Source organism: Python bivittatus, unplaced genomic scaffold, assembly GCF_059951505.1.
Source record: "Python bivittatus isolate LINGU-HERP-01145 unplaced genomic scaffold, Pbiv_v1 ctg000200_np1212, whole genome shotgun sequence".
Classification (NCBI taxonomy): Eukaryota; Metazoa; Chordata; class Lepidosauria; order Squamata; family Pythonidae; genus Python; species Python bivittatus.
The window spans coordinates 17267741-17284416 of NW_028277040.1; the positions used below are offsets into that span (position 1 = coordinate 17267741).

At 40.8% G+C, this 16676-nt stretch overlaps 1 protein-coding gene across 2 annotated transcripts in view; it reads right to left on the reverse strand.

Moving 5' to 3' along the window:
• The window catches only part of PPP1R1C (protein phosphatase 1 regulatory inhibitor subunit 1C), a 38048-nt gene extending 22974 nt beyond the window's left edge, over positions 1–15074 (reverse strand). For both annotated transcript variants that reach the window (XM_007422775.4, XM_088135826.1), the window contains exons 1-2: positions 14770–15074; positions 12512–12569 (exon numbers count right to left, since the gene is read on the reverse strand). In XM_007422775.4, the coding sequence (XP_007422837.1) occupies positions 12512–12569; positions 14770–14850 (139 nt within the window). In that variant the 5' untranslated portion in view covers positions 14851–15074. The remainder of the gene's footprint in view (positions 1–12511; positions 12570–14769) is intronic.
• Between the last annotated feature and the right edge of the window lie 1602 nt (positions 15075–16676).

A 16676-nucleotide genomic window follows, 5' to 3' on the forward strand; every position in this document is an offset into this window, starting at 1 on the left:
TATTTTCAGGTAGGATCTTCTCTGTCTGAGCATATACCTCTGTAAATGTCTGTGTGGTAAAGTTCCTCATGAAAGAACAATATTCAGGTGCCACGCATCAGAGCCACCAGACCTGGACTGCAAAAAGCCAGACGGCCATGAGGTGGCAGCCATAGAGACAACGAGTGTCTCTCTGCTCGTTCAGATTTTGCACCCTAGATGCCCTAGTCCTATGTTCTCTGAAAAGCGATATATTTAATCATCATCATCATGGTGCTAACTTTGGGTTTCCACAGCATTTTGCAAACAGCTTTTAAATTATTCAGCAATCCTTTGGGAACAAGACTGGAATAAAAATATATTAAAAACCACAAATAGGTAGTTCTATAACTACCTCTTGTTTTCCTACCCACTCACTTTACTGTGTCTCACAAAGATGGAACGAATGCTTGGGTGCTAAATCCAAGCTAAAGTTTGCCATGTGTACCTCTCCTGAAATCATACAAGGCAGGCTTCTTCTGAAGAATCTAATCCAGTTTGTATCTAAAAATGTTTAGAGAAGAATTTGGCTGATTGTTGGTCTTTATCTTCAGGCATTCACTCTTTTTTTAAAACTTATTTAAAAAAAAACCTAATTAAAGGGAAATATAAATTAACAAGTGGGTAAGTATTAATGCTCCTGATAGGGATTGCTGTTGTTCTAGTTTTCATGGTGAAGGCATCTGGGAATAACATTGCTTAATGGATATTATCTTCTGCAAAGGCTTGTAAAGATAAAGAAATTATGTCAATTATAAAATGGCAAATAGAAGTTGTTCTGCTCTGAGGATTAATAAATCAGCCGCTAGCTAATTAAATTTAAGAAAGCCACTAAAGTGGGGGGAAAGGAAAAAATGATCTTGGAGATTAAGTTCTAGTGAGATGTGAGAACCAAAATGTTCCTTTCATGGAATGAATGTCTCCAAACTGCCACTGGCCTTCCATCCTTTCTAGCTTCAGTTTGGGATGTTAATTTCTATGAGAGCAAACAAGGGCTTCAGAATGACATTCCTTGACAAATTAAAGCTAGTCTTTCTGCAATTTCAAGGAAAGCAGTAAAATGTTTTTCTCTAACACGGCATCCAATAAAATCTAATCCAGCCTTCAGGGGACAATACTGTCACTGTAAGAACATAATTACAGTAAGTGATTTTCCTATTCAGATTGAGCAGAAGATAGATCGGATTTCTCAAGACATTTCTGGGTGAACTGTATTGCATTAGGAAGAGTTTCGGATTCTCAGTCATTTCTCAACAACAGAAAGAAAATTACTTTTCCTACTTAAAATGAGGTTGCTGGACTTAAGAAAGCTTGGAATCAGCAGAATTTAAAATGTGTGTGAAAGGATTGTAAGCTAATTTATTTATTTTTTGGTAGCTTTGAGTCAGTCTTGACTCCTGGTGACTGCCTGGACAAGTCCCTGCAGCTTTCTTGGCAAGATTTCAGAAGTGGCTTGCCCTTGCCTGCTTCCCAGGGCTGAATGAGAGCGACTGGCCCAAGGACACCCAGCTGGCTTTGTGCCTAAAGCAGGACTAGAACTCACCATCTTCTGGTTTCTAACCTGGAGCCTCCACCACTGCACCAAACTGGCTCTCCAGTTCCTAATAGGATGGATGAATCTCTCATTTCCACTTTCTCTCATTCTTATTTCTGCAAATATGTGAAAATGAGTTCACTGAATTAATCTTTTCAAAAAATTACATTAAAATGTCTGTAGTTTGGAATATTTTTTTTTTCAAACTTAGATGTTGCACTTTACAATTTGGTCTAATGTAGATAGTTTCTGTAAATAATTTCTTTAATACAATGTGTTTTATGTCATACTTTCATGACTAGGTATGTTTTTATATGGAATTTTCTCCAATACATATTTTTAAATTGTGAGCAAATAGCTTCAGAAAATTCTGAGAAGTTTAAATTTCAAATGATAGCTAAATTTCAGTTTCTGTGCTAATTCAAAAGTGCAAAATTAAGGAGTTTGCCATCAACTGCAGGCTAGACCAATTCGTTCCCCATCTCCAATTCCTATGCAAAGAAGGTACAAAGAGGCATCCTCTTATTTATTATGAAGCACAAATGTTTGGATAGTAGGATTCAGAGTTGTACAGCAGTACCCAAAAAACAAGCAGATGAATCAGAAAGAGTCGACAACAGATCCACCCAGAATAAGATCGGGTAAAAATGGCCACCATTTTTAAATCCTTGGAGTGCACAAGGACACAGGTCCTTCCATGCCCCTCACCCCACTGCCAGCATTTGCTGATTAGTATTGCCTCCTGATGGCATGGGCTGGGGAAGCTGCAGATGTGAAATATTGGGCCATATCCTGCCATAAGTCGGTAACGTGTGCCCACCTACCACTTCGGTGAACGAATAGGCTTCACCTTAGTTCCCTTGAGTGTTGCTTGAATGCTTCACTCATAAGATATCTTAGGGGTCTCTGTTCGGGGTCTCTCTTTGGGATGTGGGGTACCTAAGTCCCAACCATCCATCAGATGGGAGCAGTCAAACATCAAACCGATTTATACAGGTATTCCGTTAGAAACTGTAAATGAAATAATATGTAATACTACTATTTCCATTGCATATTTTTATAAAGAAATTGAAAAACCTGGGTGCCTAGCACAATACCACAAACTTTTCTGGTCCACTGACCTGTGGCTGTGGTGCATGGCTTAGAAAAGTATTTAATTTAATTTAATTTAATTTAATTTAATTTAATTTAATTTAATTTAAACATGCACACACATTCACTCACATACTAGATATAACAAATCTGCAGTCTTTTGTCTTATTATATATATATTTCCCTTAAATGCAAAATGTGGCTCATTGCTTAAGAAGAATAACATGTACAGATGAGAGAAAAAGGAACAGAAAGGGGGCTTTCTTTGAGTTTTTACAACAGTAGAACACATGAACATGTGTTCATATGGAGCTTGGAAGGGAAAAGGCCTGTGTCCATCTTTTCACTGCCTTTCTGATGGACACTGTGAAGTCATGAACAGCCTGAGTGACCTTCCAGAAATGTTAAGCTATAAAACCATCTCCCCGGCCAGCATGGCTGTCCAGGCTGAGAACAATGAGAACCCTCTTGTTTCAGAAGATCAGATTATTAACTTGTTAATGGTTAAATTTTGTTGTTGATGTTGTTGGCCTGCATATTTATAATTTGGTTATTATTTTTTATTTGCATATTTCTCTGCCCTTAATTGTCTAAAGCTGAATAACAATTGTTGCAGGGTTTTTTCATGTATTATTTTCTTAAACAAATTGGACTGGTAAAGAAATTTGTATAAAATTCAAAACCATTTCAGGGTGTTGCTTTTTTTTTTCCTTTAAAAAAATGTAAAGTGTCCCTCATCTCTGCTTGTTTCTGCTCTTAGCTGCTAAAATCTCTACCCACCAATTTTCTAATTAAATTAATATTAAGCATATTTTGCTCCTTTGTACTGCTATCACAGAGAGAAAAAACATCTGTGCTGAATTCTGAAAGAAGAACATGTAAAATCAGTAGTTGATGAAGGCTGTTTTCGCTGATATATGGCTCTGTCAGAAGAGTTTATAACTAACCATAAGCACAAACTTGAAACTGAAAGCAGCTGATGTTAGTTCTGCTAGATTCCAGCTGCCGGTGCCAAAAGATGCCGCACAGAGAAGTCTGTATGGTTGAAAATAATGTTGTTATGAGAGACATCTTCTCCCTAACTCCTCCTCCAGTATTCACTGGAAATCGAGCAGCCTGTTAGAAATGCAGTGAACCAGAGCAGTGTTTCTCAACCTCAGCAACTTTAAGATGTGTAGTCTTGCTGGCAGGCAAATTCTGGGAGTTGAATCCACACATCTTAAAGTTGCTGAGGTTGAGAAACACTGAGATAGCGCATCTAATGCTTTCCCCAAACCTGGTACTTGGGGTACCTGTACTCTCTCTGGGGAGCTACAGTCTCCTGAGACAGGAATGCTGAAAACGCCAATCACTACGTGCCACATAGCCCCAAGCGTGGGGTATGTAAAACAGGGTTTCTATTAAGCTGTTGAAAGTGAGGGAGAAAAGGCACCTATTTCCAGCTTAAGAGTATAAAATGTGGGCAGCAGCCTTAATTATCAGAAGGCAAAGAACTGATTGAGGCAGCTTCAGCCCCCGTTGCCAATCAAGACTTTTTGCTAGCCATGCCATGTGAAATTTCGGGAAAGCTTCAGCCAAGTTCTTGATGGGCCCAAGAAGGACTGACCCCCTGGAGGTATTGAACTGTAACTACTGAGATTCACAATGGTAGTAATACCACACATCTGGAGGACACCTGGTTAGGGAAGGTATTACCAAGCAAAGCTAAATTACATTTTGAATCAGTGGCAGACCATAATTTTAGGGCATGACTTATCCAAGTTCATAGCATAACATGGAATTATTCTCCATGGTTGTGGCTGACTTGCATCCATCTCAGAAAACAATTACCTCCCAGATGAGCACCTCTGTGCCCAGAACTTCCTGCTATTTTCTGCCTTGGTTTGACTTCAGTTCCTGCTGTTTCCTACAAGCAGGTTCAGTAATCTGAGTCTTCCCATCTGCAGGTTGTATGATGTACCACAATTCATTAATTGCATTAAACATTTCTGGAAAGAAACATTGTGGTCTTGCTGGCACTTGTCTTGTTTTTTAAGATTTTCATGTAAAAAGCCAAGTTGTTCAAAAGTGACAGCACGTGCACATTAGTCATCAATCTTTTGCACAGAGTGTTGCAATGATTCCTCAACATCTGTTCTTCATCTATTTTGGTTCAGCAGAGAAAGCCTTCTGGACAATGGAAAGAATATTTCAGGAAAAACAAGAAAAATCACCTGTTGCCCTTCTACAAGTTTTACTTTGTGGTTTCTTGGAATGGCCTGAAATATTAGGAAAATTCTTTCTATTTGATCCTTTTCAGGGGATGTTTGGAGAGAATTGTTTGGTTTCTCCAAATGGTTTCCTTTTGGTGTTCAGAGAAGCCACACGCTCCCTGACTACTTTCTACTGCTTCACACAACTGTTAACTTTAAGTTTTGTCTCATGAAAACAGGGCAAGTTGGAGCCCAGTTATGACACTGTTCTTTAAACAAAGTACTCTTCTTGAATTGAATGTAGTTAGAAGCAGTACTTCACCACCAAACAATTCTTATGCAAAAAACCATCAGGGATTTGTCATATACAGGATTACTTCCTGGATTCAGGATTACTTCCTGTATGTGGTTAGAACTTTCTCCATGTGACTCAAACTGCTTCCATGTGGTTAAAATTTCCCCTATGTATAATCGGAGGATGAGAGGGAGGCAGTGACCAGCTTATTGGTCCAGAGTTCTCAGACACTCCTTGTCACCAACCCCACAGTCCTCCATGTTTAGGAACTTGTTTTAGCTGAGAACTGAATCACAGACTTCAGAAAAGTAGAAAAACGTAACATGAGATGTTGTTTCATTGGGAGATATAAATACCTACATTCTCTAATTACAGTGGCGCCCGAAGGCATCAGAATGACAAAAGCAGCATCACACCATCACAGCGCAAGGTCTGCCCCTTTGCGTGTGGGGTGTGGGGGAGAGTGTTGTTGCAAAGCTCAAAGAAAAGAGTCACAATGCTAGAACGGCACCTGCATCCCACTGCCCCTTCCCTCGGCCTCCCTGCAGACACCACTGTCCAGATACTTTGGATTTCACTCTCATGAGCCCCATCCTTAATCCATAATCAGAGATTACGGGAATTGTGATCCAAAATCTTTATAGGAGACAAAGTGGCTTACCTTACAACATTTATTCATCTAGGAAATATGATCAGGCTGATTTGTTTAAAAGTGCAAGGCAGATGAAACCCTCAAGCGTTTTTAGCTAGCTTGGAGCTTAATGGACTCAGCAGGTTGGCTCACACATTGCATTGCAGATCATTTAATCTGGTTTTAGCCATTTGGGGTCCTTATGGTTGTAAACCATGATTTATGGATTAAGATGTTGGGTGAACAATTGGGTAAACCAACTGCGGGTTTATTCAGTAAATAAACTTTCACAATCAGAATATCAACAAGCCAGAGTAAAATAGCTCATAGTATCTTCCCATCAGCCCTAGTAAGGAATTTTAGTATAGTAGTAAAATCTCCAACATGAAATTTTGAGGAGGGTACTATGAGCTATTTTACTCAGATGATAGTACTTTTCTTGCTACTTTCTTTATGTCCACAATACATTCCTTCCCAGGCTGTTCCTCAAGGCCTCATTAACATGACATCCTTCAATCATTGAGCCAGAAAAAAATATGCCAGCATAAATTCTGCTGCCATACTGGCTGAGCCCTATTCTACTACAGGAACACAAAGAGCAAGTGATGCTCTCCTTACAGTTTTGAATGCAGGACTAGTTAAAGAAAATAATTGGTGGTGTCCCCTGTTTTTATTTCCCTTCCTGCTAGCAGAAAAAATGATCAATTGCTCGCTTTAACATGTGGTAGGGTGGGATTAGGCAAGTTGCCTGAGTGACAGGTCACACATCCAGAGGTCCTCTATGCCTGTGATTATTCAGGCTATTTCTGAATAGTAGTCTAGTAGAACCCTTTTGAAAGAATGCTAAACCTGTGTTCAAAAATAGCCTAATTAATAGGTCGCAGGTGTGGCAGGGACACTTCACTCTGTGCACCTGCCATTCAGATTGTTTCTGAACATGGGTCTAGCAATCTTCAGAAAGAACGCTAAACCCATGTTCAAAGGTAGCCCAGGTAGCCCACTTTCCAAGTTGGAAGTGCAGAAGAGGGACTTCATGGAACAGGAATATTGGGAGAATGTTTTTGCTAGGATATTTCTGGGTTTTGCAATTTTCCTTTGTTTTTATCTGACATTCTGTTGCTGGGTGATAATATCCATGCCTATGTCATTCCTCTGCAATTTTTTCAAAGATTGAAATGACTGCCTGAAGCTTCGCTGATGCTTTGATTTGCACCATTCGCAACAGTCCTTTTCCATCCCATATATTCCCCTTTCGTCATTTGGTGGGATGTCTTCCTGGCTGGTTTATGGAAGAGGAATTGCCTGTAGCCTAGATATGAAGAAGGAATGAGTACTGAAGAGTAAGCAAGTAATCTGCATCTTTGTACTCCTGTTGTATAGTGGTCACCAAGAAGTCCAGCTCTGACCTTCTGGTCAGCAGCACCTGGAAGTGCCCTATGAATGCAATTGGGATTGTCCCATATGTAAGAACAACAGCTGACACCTTGACACTGGTGCCATCAGAGCCAGAGTAGAGTAGGAAAACTGGTTCCCTATTTCCCCATCCTCACCACCAATAATATTGATGGCAGCATAAGTAACAGCAAACAACCACCAGCTGCATGATACTGGTACTAGTGGTGTTGACCACTCAGTTGCAGTACTCATGAGTTACTCCCCAGAAATAATGAAAGTGGTGTAAATAGTAAAGTAGAGCCACACAAAACTCCTTGTTAGCAGAAGGACCATAAAACCTATATTGTACTTGCTAACAGACCCACCAATGCACAGCAAGAGGGCCAAACTCATGAGCTGGTGTAAGACCTGAGAAGTACCCTGGAAAATGCTGGCCAGGGATTACACAGGCAAATGCCTGTGCAGAAGCCAGATGTCAGGTCTCTCCAATAGCCCAAGATAAAGTGGCCCAGGGTGGTGGTGAGAGTGCCTACAGGGGAGGGGTGTGCCTCAGTAGCCTGAACTCAACATATCCTAGTCCCTGACCATATTATCAACTGTAACGCCATAAGTCTGTGTCTGGAAAAGAGAGGAAACAACTTTAAAAATGGAACAGATGATTTTAAGCTGCCTCTGCTGTAGGCTGAAAGGGAGATAAAGCCAATGTCATGAGCACCTGGCTTATAAAAACAGCAAGGTGTGTTCCCCAGCCAGCATGGCTGGCTTGGGAATTCTGGGAGTTGAAGTCCACTCATCTTAAAGTGGCCAAGTTTGGACAACACTGGGCTAGAGGGACATGAGGTTGACTCCTCAGAATGTCCTGCTGTTTTTGAGAACAAGCTGCATAGTCCATGAAAAATAAATGGGCTCTTCATAACTGCCATTCAGCAATTTTAAGAATGCAAAGGAAACATTTCCAGTCAATTCTCCATGAGCCCATTCCTTGAAGCCAAGTATCTTGCTAGCCTTTAAACAATTTAGTGTGGTTTTTAATGAACTGCCTACACAGGAACGGAAATAACATGATCAGCCCTGAGTACTGTGGTTCATAACTTTGCTGCTCTGTCTCAAGCAGCAGAATATTTTGGGCCAGACTTCACGGTTTGATAAGATGGCAGAAGTTTCTGCTATAGGCAGAGAAGTTTGCTTCAGATATTCCAGTGCTTGCCTTTCACATGGATCTCTTTTTTCCTGGGATGAAGGCTAAAAGACATTTTCCCAGTAGAATGCTTCCTTTGGGGCAGCTATGAGGCTATGTGGCTTCCTAGAAGTCTTTGAGATGGCCGAAGGATTTCCATCTCGGAAAGGATTAAGCACGTGGCTAGAAGATGCATCCTCTTCCCCTCCCCTAGATTGCCTAAAGGCATCTTTGGCCTCATATTCTTAAGTTGGGCCTACCTACCACAGACTTGCCAAATTACTCCATGTCCCAAGCTCAGGAGCCAATATGTACATCAGAAGAGCCTGCCAGATTGGACCAAAAGTCCACCTTCTCCTAGTCTCCTGCTATGTGTGTCACTTCTGCTGGCAGACCAGGAATAATGGTCCATTTCCATCTTTCTGCTGGGCAAAAAGTTGGTTTGTATCATTTCTGGACCCGAAAGTATCATCTCACTTAGATAAGAGCTAAGTCAGTTCCATCTTGTCTGGTTCAGGGCTGGGAGTTCTTCTAGATATCAGCCTCATCTCCATTAGAAATTACTGGAGTTGTATATTAACAGCTAAAAGCTACTGATTACCATCCCTCCCTGATTCATACTTATTTGTAATGTCTTTCCAAGTAGTTTCCATAAGGTTTTGGTTCATTTTAAATTATACGTACCTTTGATGGATATAGAGAGCAGAAAACAGCAACAACAACGTCTTCCATCCTTGAGCAATGCTCTACTACAGCTTTTCTAAACCTTCATGGCCATTTGCTAATACTGCCCCTCCTTGAAAGTAGATTATTTGTATGCCTTATTAGTATGAGAGGAATAAAGTGGCCTTTTGTTGCCCGACCTCCATCTAGTGCCCGAGCAGGACCAATTGCACGAGCTGGAACCTGCTAGTCTAGTAATGCTTAATGGGTATAAAATGCTGTAAAGCTTTTATAGAAAATGGGGAATGAATATCAGTAAGAGAGAAGCGAGGTTGCTTCTCAAATGGCTTTTAAATGGGCAGTGGTAAAAATTGATTAGGAAATCTGTCAGTGGCATGACTTTGAGGGCACAGTTTGTGGGGCTGATTTTGGCTGGCTCACGAGCTGCTGTACATCTCAGATGGAAAATATCATCCATACCAACTCACTGAAAGCTCTCTCGTATCATAGATTCAGGCAGAGCTGTCAGCAATTGCAGACATCAAACACCCATATAGAAATGCCAGAAGTCTCAGAGGCAAATGCTTCTTATTATTTAATGTATCGGTAGATAGGCAATGCTTTAGATTAGCATATATGTTCGAGCTGTATTTCCAGGGCATCAGCTGAAACAATATGTCACCTTGAAGCCACACCAACCATCAATGCAAATATTCACCATGACTTGATTCAGGGTTGTCTGAAATTGAGGAAAACACTGTACATCCCAGATTGGGAAGATTGTCATGTACAGCACCCTTCTGAAGGTATCTCTGAGTTGTTGTACACATTTATCCAATAAACAACTTGCTAGAGCAGTTGTGCAGTTTATTTATATAACTTTGTTTTCCTAGATTAGTATAGAGAAGCTGCAGTTGATTGGAGCAGATGATTTGGCCATGATTTTCCAGATTTTTCATTTTCCGAGATTTTTTGTGGGGATTAAAGGAAACGTTGAGAGCCGTTTTGATATAGTGGTTTAAGGCACCAGGCTAGAAACCAGGAAACCAGGAGTTCTAGTCCTGCCTTGGGCGCCAAGCCAGCTGGGTGCCTTTATGCCAGTCCCTCTCCCTCAGCCGTAAAAGAAGGCCAGGGCAACCCACTTTGGCAAATCTTGCCAAGAAAACTGCAGGGGCTGGTCCAGTCAGTTGCCAGGAGTCAAGACTGACTTGAAGGCCCATAAGTAATGGGAAATATAAGGGAAATGTTGATACTTTAAACGTTTTAAAGGCTGAAAATATCAAAATCATCCTTAAAATGGAATACTGCAGGAGCAACTATAGCAAACTGAGTGTTTATCAAAAGGATGAAATGTGCATCTGGATGTCACAGTGCAAGTTATAAAAGGTGCAGAGGTTATCTTGCACCACGTTTCATCACCCCCACCCCCCCCACCCCCGCCCCTGATGCCCATGGAAAACTCTATTCTTGTCCTTGGCATTTTACTGCTAAATTCTGGCACTATGATCAAGGGGAGTGCCAGGGGGCACAGAAATGGATTTAGGGATGCAGGCAATATGCAGACACCATCCTGGTACAGAATAACAGTGCAGACATTAGAGGTTTAACAGATTTGGAAAAACAGGGCAGCTCAGCCAAAGATTTGATTCAAGAGGTAGATTCTCTCTGAAAACTTGGGGAAGAATCTCTGCAATCCTCATCAAGGGGAAGAGTTGGAACAGTAATCGAGAAGACATGGCATCTAACGATTGCTTACTTAGTGTCCTGAAAGCATGGAGTAAATCACAACATTGGTAACTTAACACCCAGTCAAGGAAGTCCATTCAGTCTCAAGCGTGACTGTCAAAAGCATGTGCCCTTTGGCATTCTCAAGGGGTGTCAGCGACTTTTAAAAAATGTTTTATTTTCATTCATTTTTGTGCATCTGCATTATGTGTAAAATTGTAGGATTCTGCCTGAAGCCTGAAAAGTTTACTAATCTCTGGCAAAAGCTTTTGTGGATCCCAGTCCACGTCATTAGATACACATAGTACAGTGCTGAGAAAGGGTTAGGGTTTGTAGAGAGAGTAGTTGGGGGTGAGGGTGGGAATGGAAAAGCAGAAATGGAGAATGGCAAATGGCGAAAGGAAAGGTCACTGTGAGTTCGAGTCCCGCCTGAGGCATGAAAGCCGGCTGGGTGACTTTGGGCCAGTCACTCTCTCTCAGCCCAACTCACCTCACAGGGTTATTGTTGTGGGGAAAATAGGAGGAGGAAGGAATACTAGGTTTGTTTGTCACTTTGAATTATTTATAAAAATAATAAAGGTGGGATAAAAAAAGTCTGAAAGGCAAGAGACAGAAGTATCTTTAAATTGTGACCATTAGCAAAACAGTAATTAATAGAGGCATTCTTTACTGATAAACTAGTTAACGTATGTAGTCTGACTGGAATGTAAAAAGAAAGTCTTAGGTCCCCTGATTAATTCTAGTTCAATTGTTTTGCTCTTTGTGATTTCTTTTCTCAAGAGCGGCCACCCTGAAGTTTCTAAAAATGCATCCTGAGGAAATATCCTGTTCTTCCATTGGTTTTTCAATATTGCAGTTTGTGCTATCAGTTCTTTTATATACAGGGTATACCAAAAGTCAGGCCCCAGAGACAATTTATTATATAAATTACATTAAAGGTTCAAATTCGTTACCATTTTCCTCTAAATACTTCCTTACTCGTTTGACGTGTGATCTTTGAACATTCCTAAGTACAGTAACATTATCTCTGGAAAAAAAAATTGTGATTGGCCTCTCGGGCCTGACTTGGTACATCCTGTATACTATTTCCCTTATTTGGGCTCACTTTCTTTTCTTCTTTTCTTACCTATTGATTTTTTTTGGGGGGGGGGGTAACCATTATGGACATTGTAAGAGAATTTTTATAACATTCATTGTGGAAAGGAATGGACTCATGAATTAAATTAAACAAAATAATGGATAATAAAACCTTGAAAAGGACCTTCTCCTAACCCTTAAGGACCACACTTGATTTTCTGGGTAGCTTTGATCCCAATCTGACAAATCTGTGGGGTTTGGTTTTTGTCTGGTGCCTTCAAGTCAGTCTTGATTCCTGCAACCATACAGAAGTGGTTCCTGCAGTTTTCTTGGCAAGATTTCAGAAGTAGTTTGCCACTGCCTTCTTCATAGGGTTGAAAAAGAGTGGCTGGCCCAAGTCACCCAGCTGGCTTCCATGCCTAAGGTGGCCCTAGAACCTGGGTCTCCCCACTCCTTGTCCAGCACCTTAACCACTATACAAACCTGGCTAGTGAAAAAACATCTGTAGGGTTAGGCTGAGAAATTATTTTCTTCTGATATCTACAAGAAATTATTTCTTTCCGATATCCACAAGGTGGAGAAGCACAAGCGGGTGTAGATGTTCCTTTCTGGCAACTACATCGTGCCACCATTTTACATCTATTCTAGTTCTTTCCCTTTAATATTTTTTTTAATCTCATCAAGCACTTAGAAAGCCATAGAGTGGACTTACCAGGAGACGAATCATTCATAATTACTAATGATGCTGGGGTGGGCCTTCTTTTCCTGATCTGCAGAAATTATAGGTATAGGCAGATATAGATATCAAATATAGATACAAGCAGCTATATATCTAAATTCACAGTCAATGACAAGTAACTAAACTAATACAAATACACCCTAAGTATTTAAATCATTGGCTTTCTTTAACAACACTCAAAACCGGAACAATTTTACAAGCTGGTCATGTTTTCTGTGTCAAGAACAAAACACAGCAAGTTAGCATGAACTTGTCCTGCTAGTATTACTAGTAGATCATTTCTTCCTTTATGTCTTTTTAGTTTGCCACATTTTGCTGGTTTTCAAATTCAATAAGACCACAAAAGCCAAGGTTAATCAGGACTGCTGGGGTATGTGTCAAGGGCTGTGGAAGGAGTATGAAAGCCTGGATTTTTGTGTGGCTTTCATCCCAAATGGCACTTTATCTATATCCCAGAACATTCCCATCCCAGACAATTTTGCAGTGGGCTTTTAAATTCCACTTGGACTCCGTTGCCTACTCTGACTGAAAATACTGGGAAGACTTTGATCTGGAGACCTTCTTTTTCAAAAAACTTAGAATTCATTTTGTCACATTGGTTGGCCTCCTAGCTCTTACACTACCAGTGAGATGTGGTCATAAAGTGGGCCCAAATCATTTTTCTGATGTCAGAAGACACTATAGGGATATGCATTTGCCCCTTGTAGCACACCACAAATTGCTTTTGTAATGGAAAGTCATTTCAAAAGCCATGTGGTTGAGGCTACAGAAATCAACAGTTGAAAGCAGGGAAAAAATCACAGTTGCATTAATTTATTGTAAACCTCTGGCTGGTTTGAAAGTCACTCTCATGTCACCTTAATGGCCAAGAAGCATAATGTTATATCCGCACAAAAACCAATACTTTGATCCTTAGTATATATGCTGCTGGAGAAAGACTACGAGTTGGTCAAGAATCATCCATTACACAGCATCTATCCTGATCATGCTGTGGATGTTTTATACCACGCAGCATTAAACGGGAAAAATACAGCCTTCCTCAGCTTACTGACTCCAGATCTAGCATGAGTCCAGCTCCCAACATTCCTAGAAAACCTCTCACCAGCTGATTATTTGGAGAGATAATCCCTAGCAATTCTAGAGGGCACCAAGTCAAGGAAGAAGCATATGACCTTAATTCTAGGAGTTTCTATGTCCACATACAGGAAGATGATTTAAAAAATTGGTATCCTCAAAACCATGCACTTGTCACTCAGAAAGTATATTTATCTATTTGAGATGGATGAGAGTTCATCTTGGGTCATAGCATAGCATCTAAAACGTTTTCTGCATAAGGATATCTCATTCTGCTCAGGCTTGGTCTATTCCGTGGGGCTGCCATCAACAGCCTATTTTTTTCTTCTGGTGAAAGTTCTGTTCATAGTGGGCATCTCAGCTATAACACTAACAGTGCAATCCTACTCATACCTTCTCAGATATAAATTTGATTCAGTTCAGTGGGACTCAGAGGAGTCAAAAGTGCATAACAGCAGCCACGTTTGTCCATTCGGAGCATCAAAACTGAACTCTAAGAGTGGGAATCTCTTCTGAGAAACATCCTGTTCTGCAGGTTTAACCATGCACAGTCAGTGATGGGAACACACCATTTCAAAGAGCCAAACAGAAAATGGCTTCAACCTATATCAATTCATTCTTAACGTTCTGATTATATGATGCTGATATTAGTGTATTGTTTTGATGATATATTATAATAACATAAATTTAGGCTATAAATTTGACTGCTCAGAAATTTCCTTAAAAATATTGAATATTTAGAAATAAAATCCTTTTCTTGATGTCTTTTCTCCATTTGAAGATGCTACAGTTCCTTCCATCCATTTGTCATTTATAGCCTTTCAACTAAACTACCTTCTTACCTAGCAATCAATCTGCTAGCATTAAACATTGTCAACAATTTTTATATACAAAATTCTCAAGCTCACTATTGGAATGCTTTTCTTCTTAGAGAAGAAGGAAAGCAGAGGTTTGCTCAGAAAGAAAAGAAAAAAAAGTCACCTAGAGTATCCAAAGGACAAATCTCCCCCCTCTTCTTTCTCTCTTTCAATGACAAAGAATTCTTATGGAATTCCGTCACTTCTGCAAAGTTGCACTCCAGTTTCTAGATTTGGAAATATGGTGCCCTTAGAAAACTTTATCCTCTTCCATAGGCAGTGAAGATAAAACCAGCTTACCTGTTCAGCTGCTTCAGAATCTATTTGACTTTGAAATAATGGTACAGCGAATTGTATCTTTTTAGGACTGTTTGGCTCCATAGCAGTATTTAGGAATAGGAGAAGTGTGGGGGGAAAGACCTGGCCTGCTGAAAGGAGAGACAAGAAGTTTCCTTTTCTGCTTGTCTCCTGGCAAACTCCCTGAAGCCCAGTGCTCTGTAACAGTCACAATAATTCCTGAGATAGAGAGAGCAGAAACTGCCTGAACTGCAAAATCTCCTTCTTCCTTCTACATCCACAGCAATGTCCCTGCTCAGAGCTGCGGTTCTTCCTCCTCCAGTTCTCCAGATGATCCACTCAGCACCAAGCTGAAAGGAACAAGAGGCTAATTGTGTACAGATTCTCTTCCGCAGATGCCAAGCGTTCACTCAGAAGCTAATTGAAAATGCAATACTAGCTAGACTTGGCCTGCTGCCCTGGGATTTGAAATGGAGAATCTCTGCACGGCAGATCACTTGCTGACTGCACCAAAGTGCAGGGTAAGAGCCTGCCCTTTGGAGTATTGCTGATGGGCCCTGAATTATTGATAGGCCTGTGATCAGGAAGCTTGCAAAACTGATGTGTGGAGATGGCATTTGAAGCAGGTGAGGACAATATCAGAAGATTCTCTGTTGATGCTGGTCTCCCTTATTGACTGAGAAGCTATGTTTCTGGCTGTGGTGGGATGGGGAAATCACCCTAGTCACCTTATAGCATCATTTGTGCAACCAGAAATTGGTGATGGTATGCTGAAAGCCTTCCCCAGTCTGATGCCTTCCAGAGAGACTGGATATCTGAATGGTACAACATACCTGGAAGGTACTATGTTAGAGAAGTCTGGTTTAGAGGCTCCTGTTTATATGACTCACTGAGGAATTTTTGAAGGAAGGAAAGGCTTAATCGGAATCTCAGGGCTTGTCTGTACATTCAAATGATCCACACGTTTTTCTATAAGTGAAAATTCATAAGCCTTTTTGGGCAGAACATCCAAGAACCAGGTACGATCAGCAAATTTTCTTGGATGATCCATTCCATCTCTAGATTCCCATGAAAGCAGCTGTTGTATGCAGGATGGTCTTTCCATTGTAAGAAGCTGGCTCGATTTTGCAACAAAATTGGAAGGATGTGATTTTCAGGAACTCTGGGTGCAAAATGGATCACTAGGGTGTGGGTGTCATCATGGCAATTCCTATTGTGATTCCCTCCCCCCCGCCCCCAGGCTTTAACTTTGTTAGCACTCGGCATGTGTTCAACTTGGACATTTGACTGTGAAGTGTGTATTGAGGGCAAGAAAGCAGATGTTAGACCAGCCCCAAGTGGCCTCCCATATTTAATCTGCAGGCTTACAGTGACCAAAATGGAAAGCCAGTGGCATTTGCCTGCTCTGTCCACTCAGGTCTAATTGACCTAAGAGCAGCCGTGACTCCACTTGGTTTCATCAGGCACAGAATGGCTGCCAAGAGCCTAGAGAGGAATTGTACCCTCTCCATAACTGTGAGCAGGAAGAGTGACCCTTTGTCATTATAAGGAAGGTGGGACAGGTACTCACGCTCATGAGTTGGTTAGTTGAATAGGATTTATTTGCTGTGGATCTTTTGACTAATCAATGAAATTAGGCTCCTTTCTATTCTGGTACTTGCCTTGTGTGTTCCTTCTTGTCATTGTGCAAATGGTATCCTGCTTGGGACTCATCACTTTTCAGACCTAGAAACTGCTGTCAGCGTTTAGGCTGAATACTGATATAAAAATGGCCACAATAATGGATGCTTAAAGTGCATCCTTCTCCTTGCCAAAGAGCCTGCCATACCCTATCAGCTCTGGATTAAAACGCAAGCTCTCAAGACAGAACATCTTATTTCTTGAAGGCCAAGCACCATTTACGAATAGCA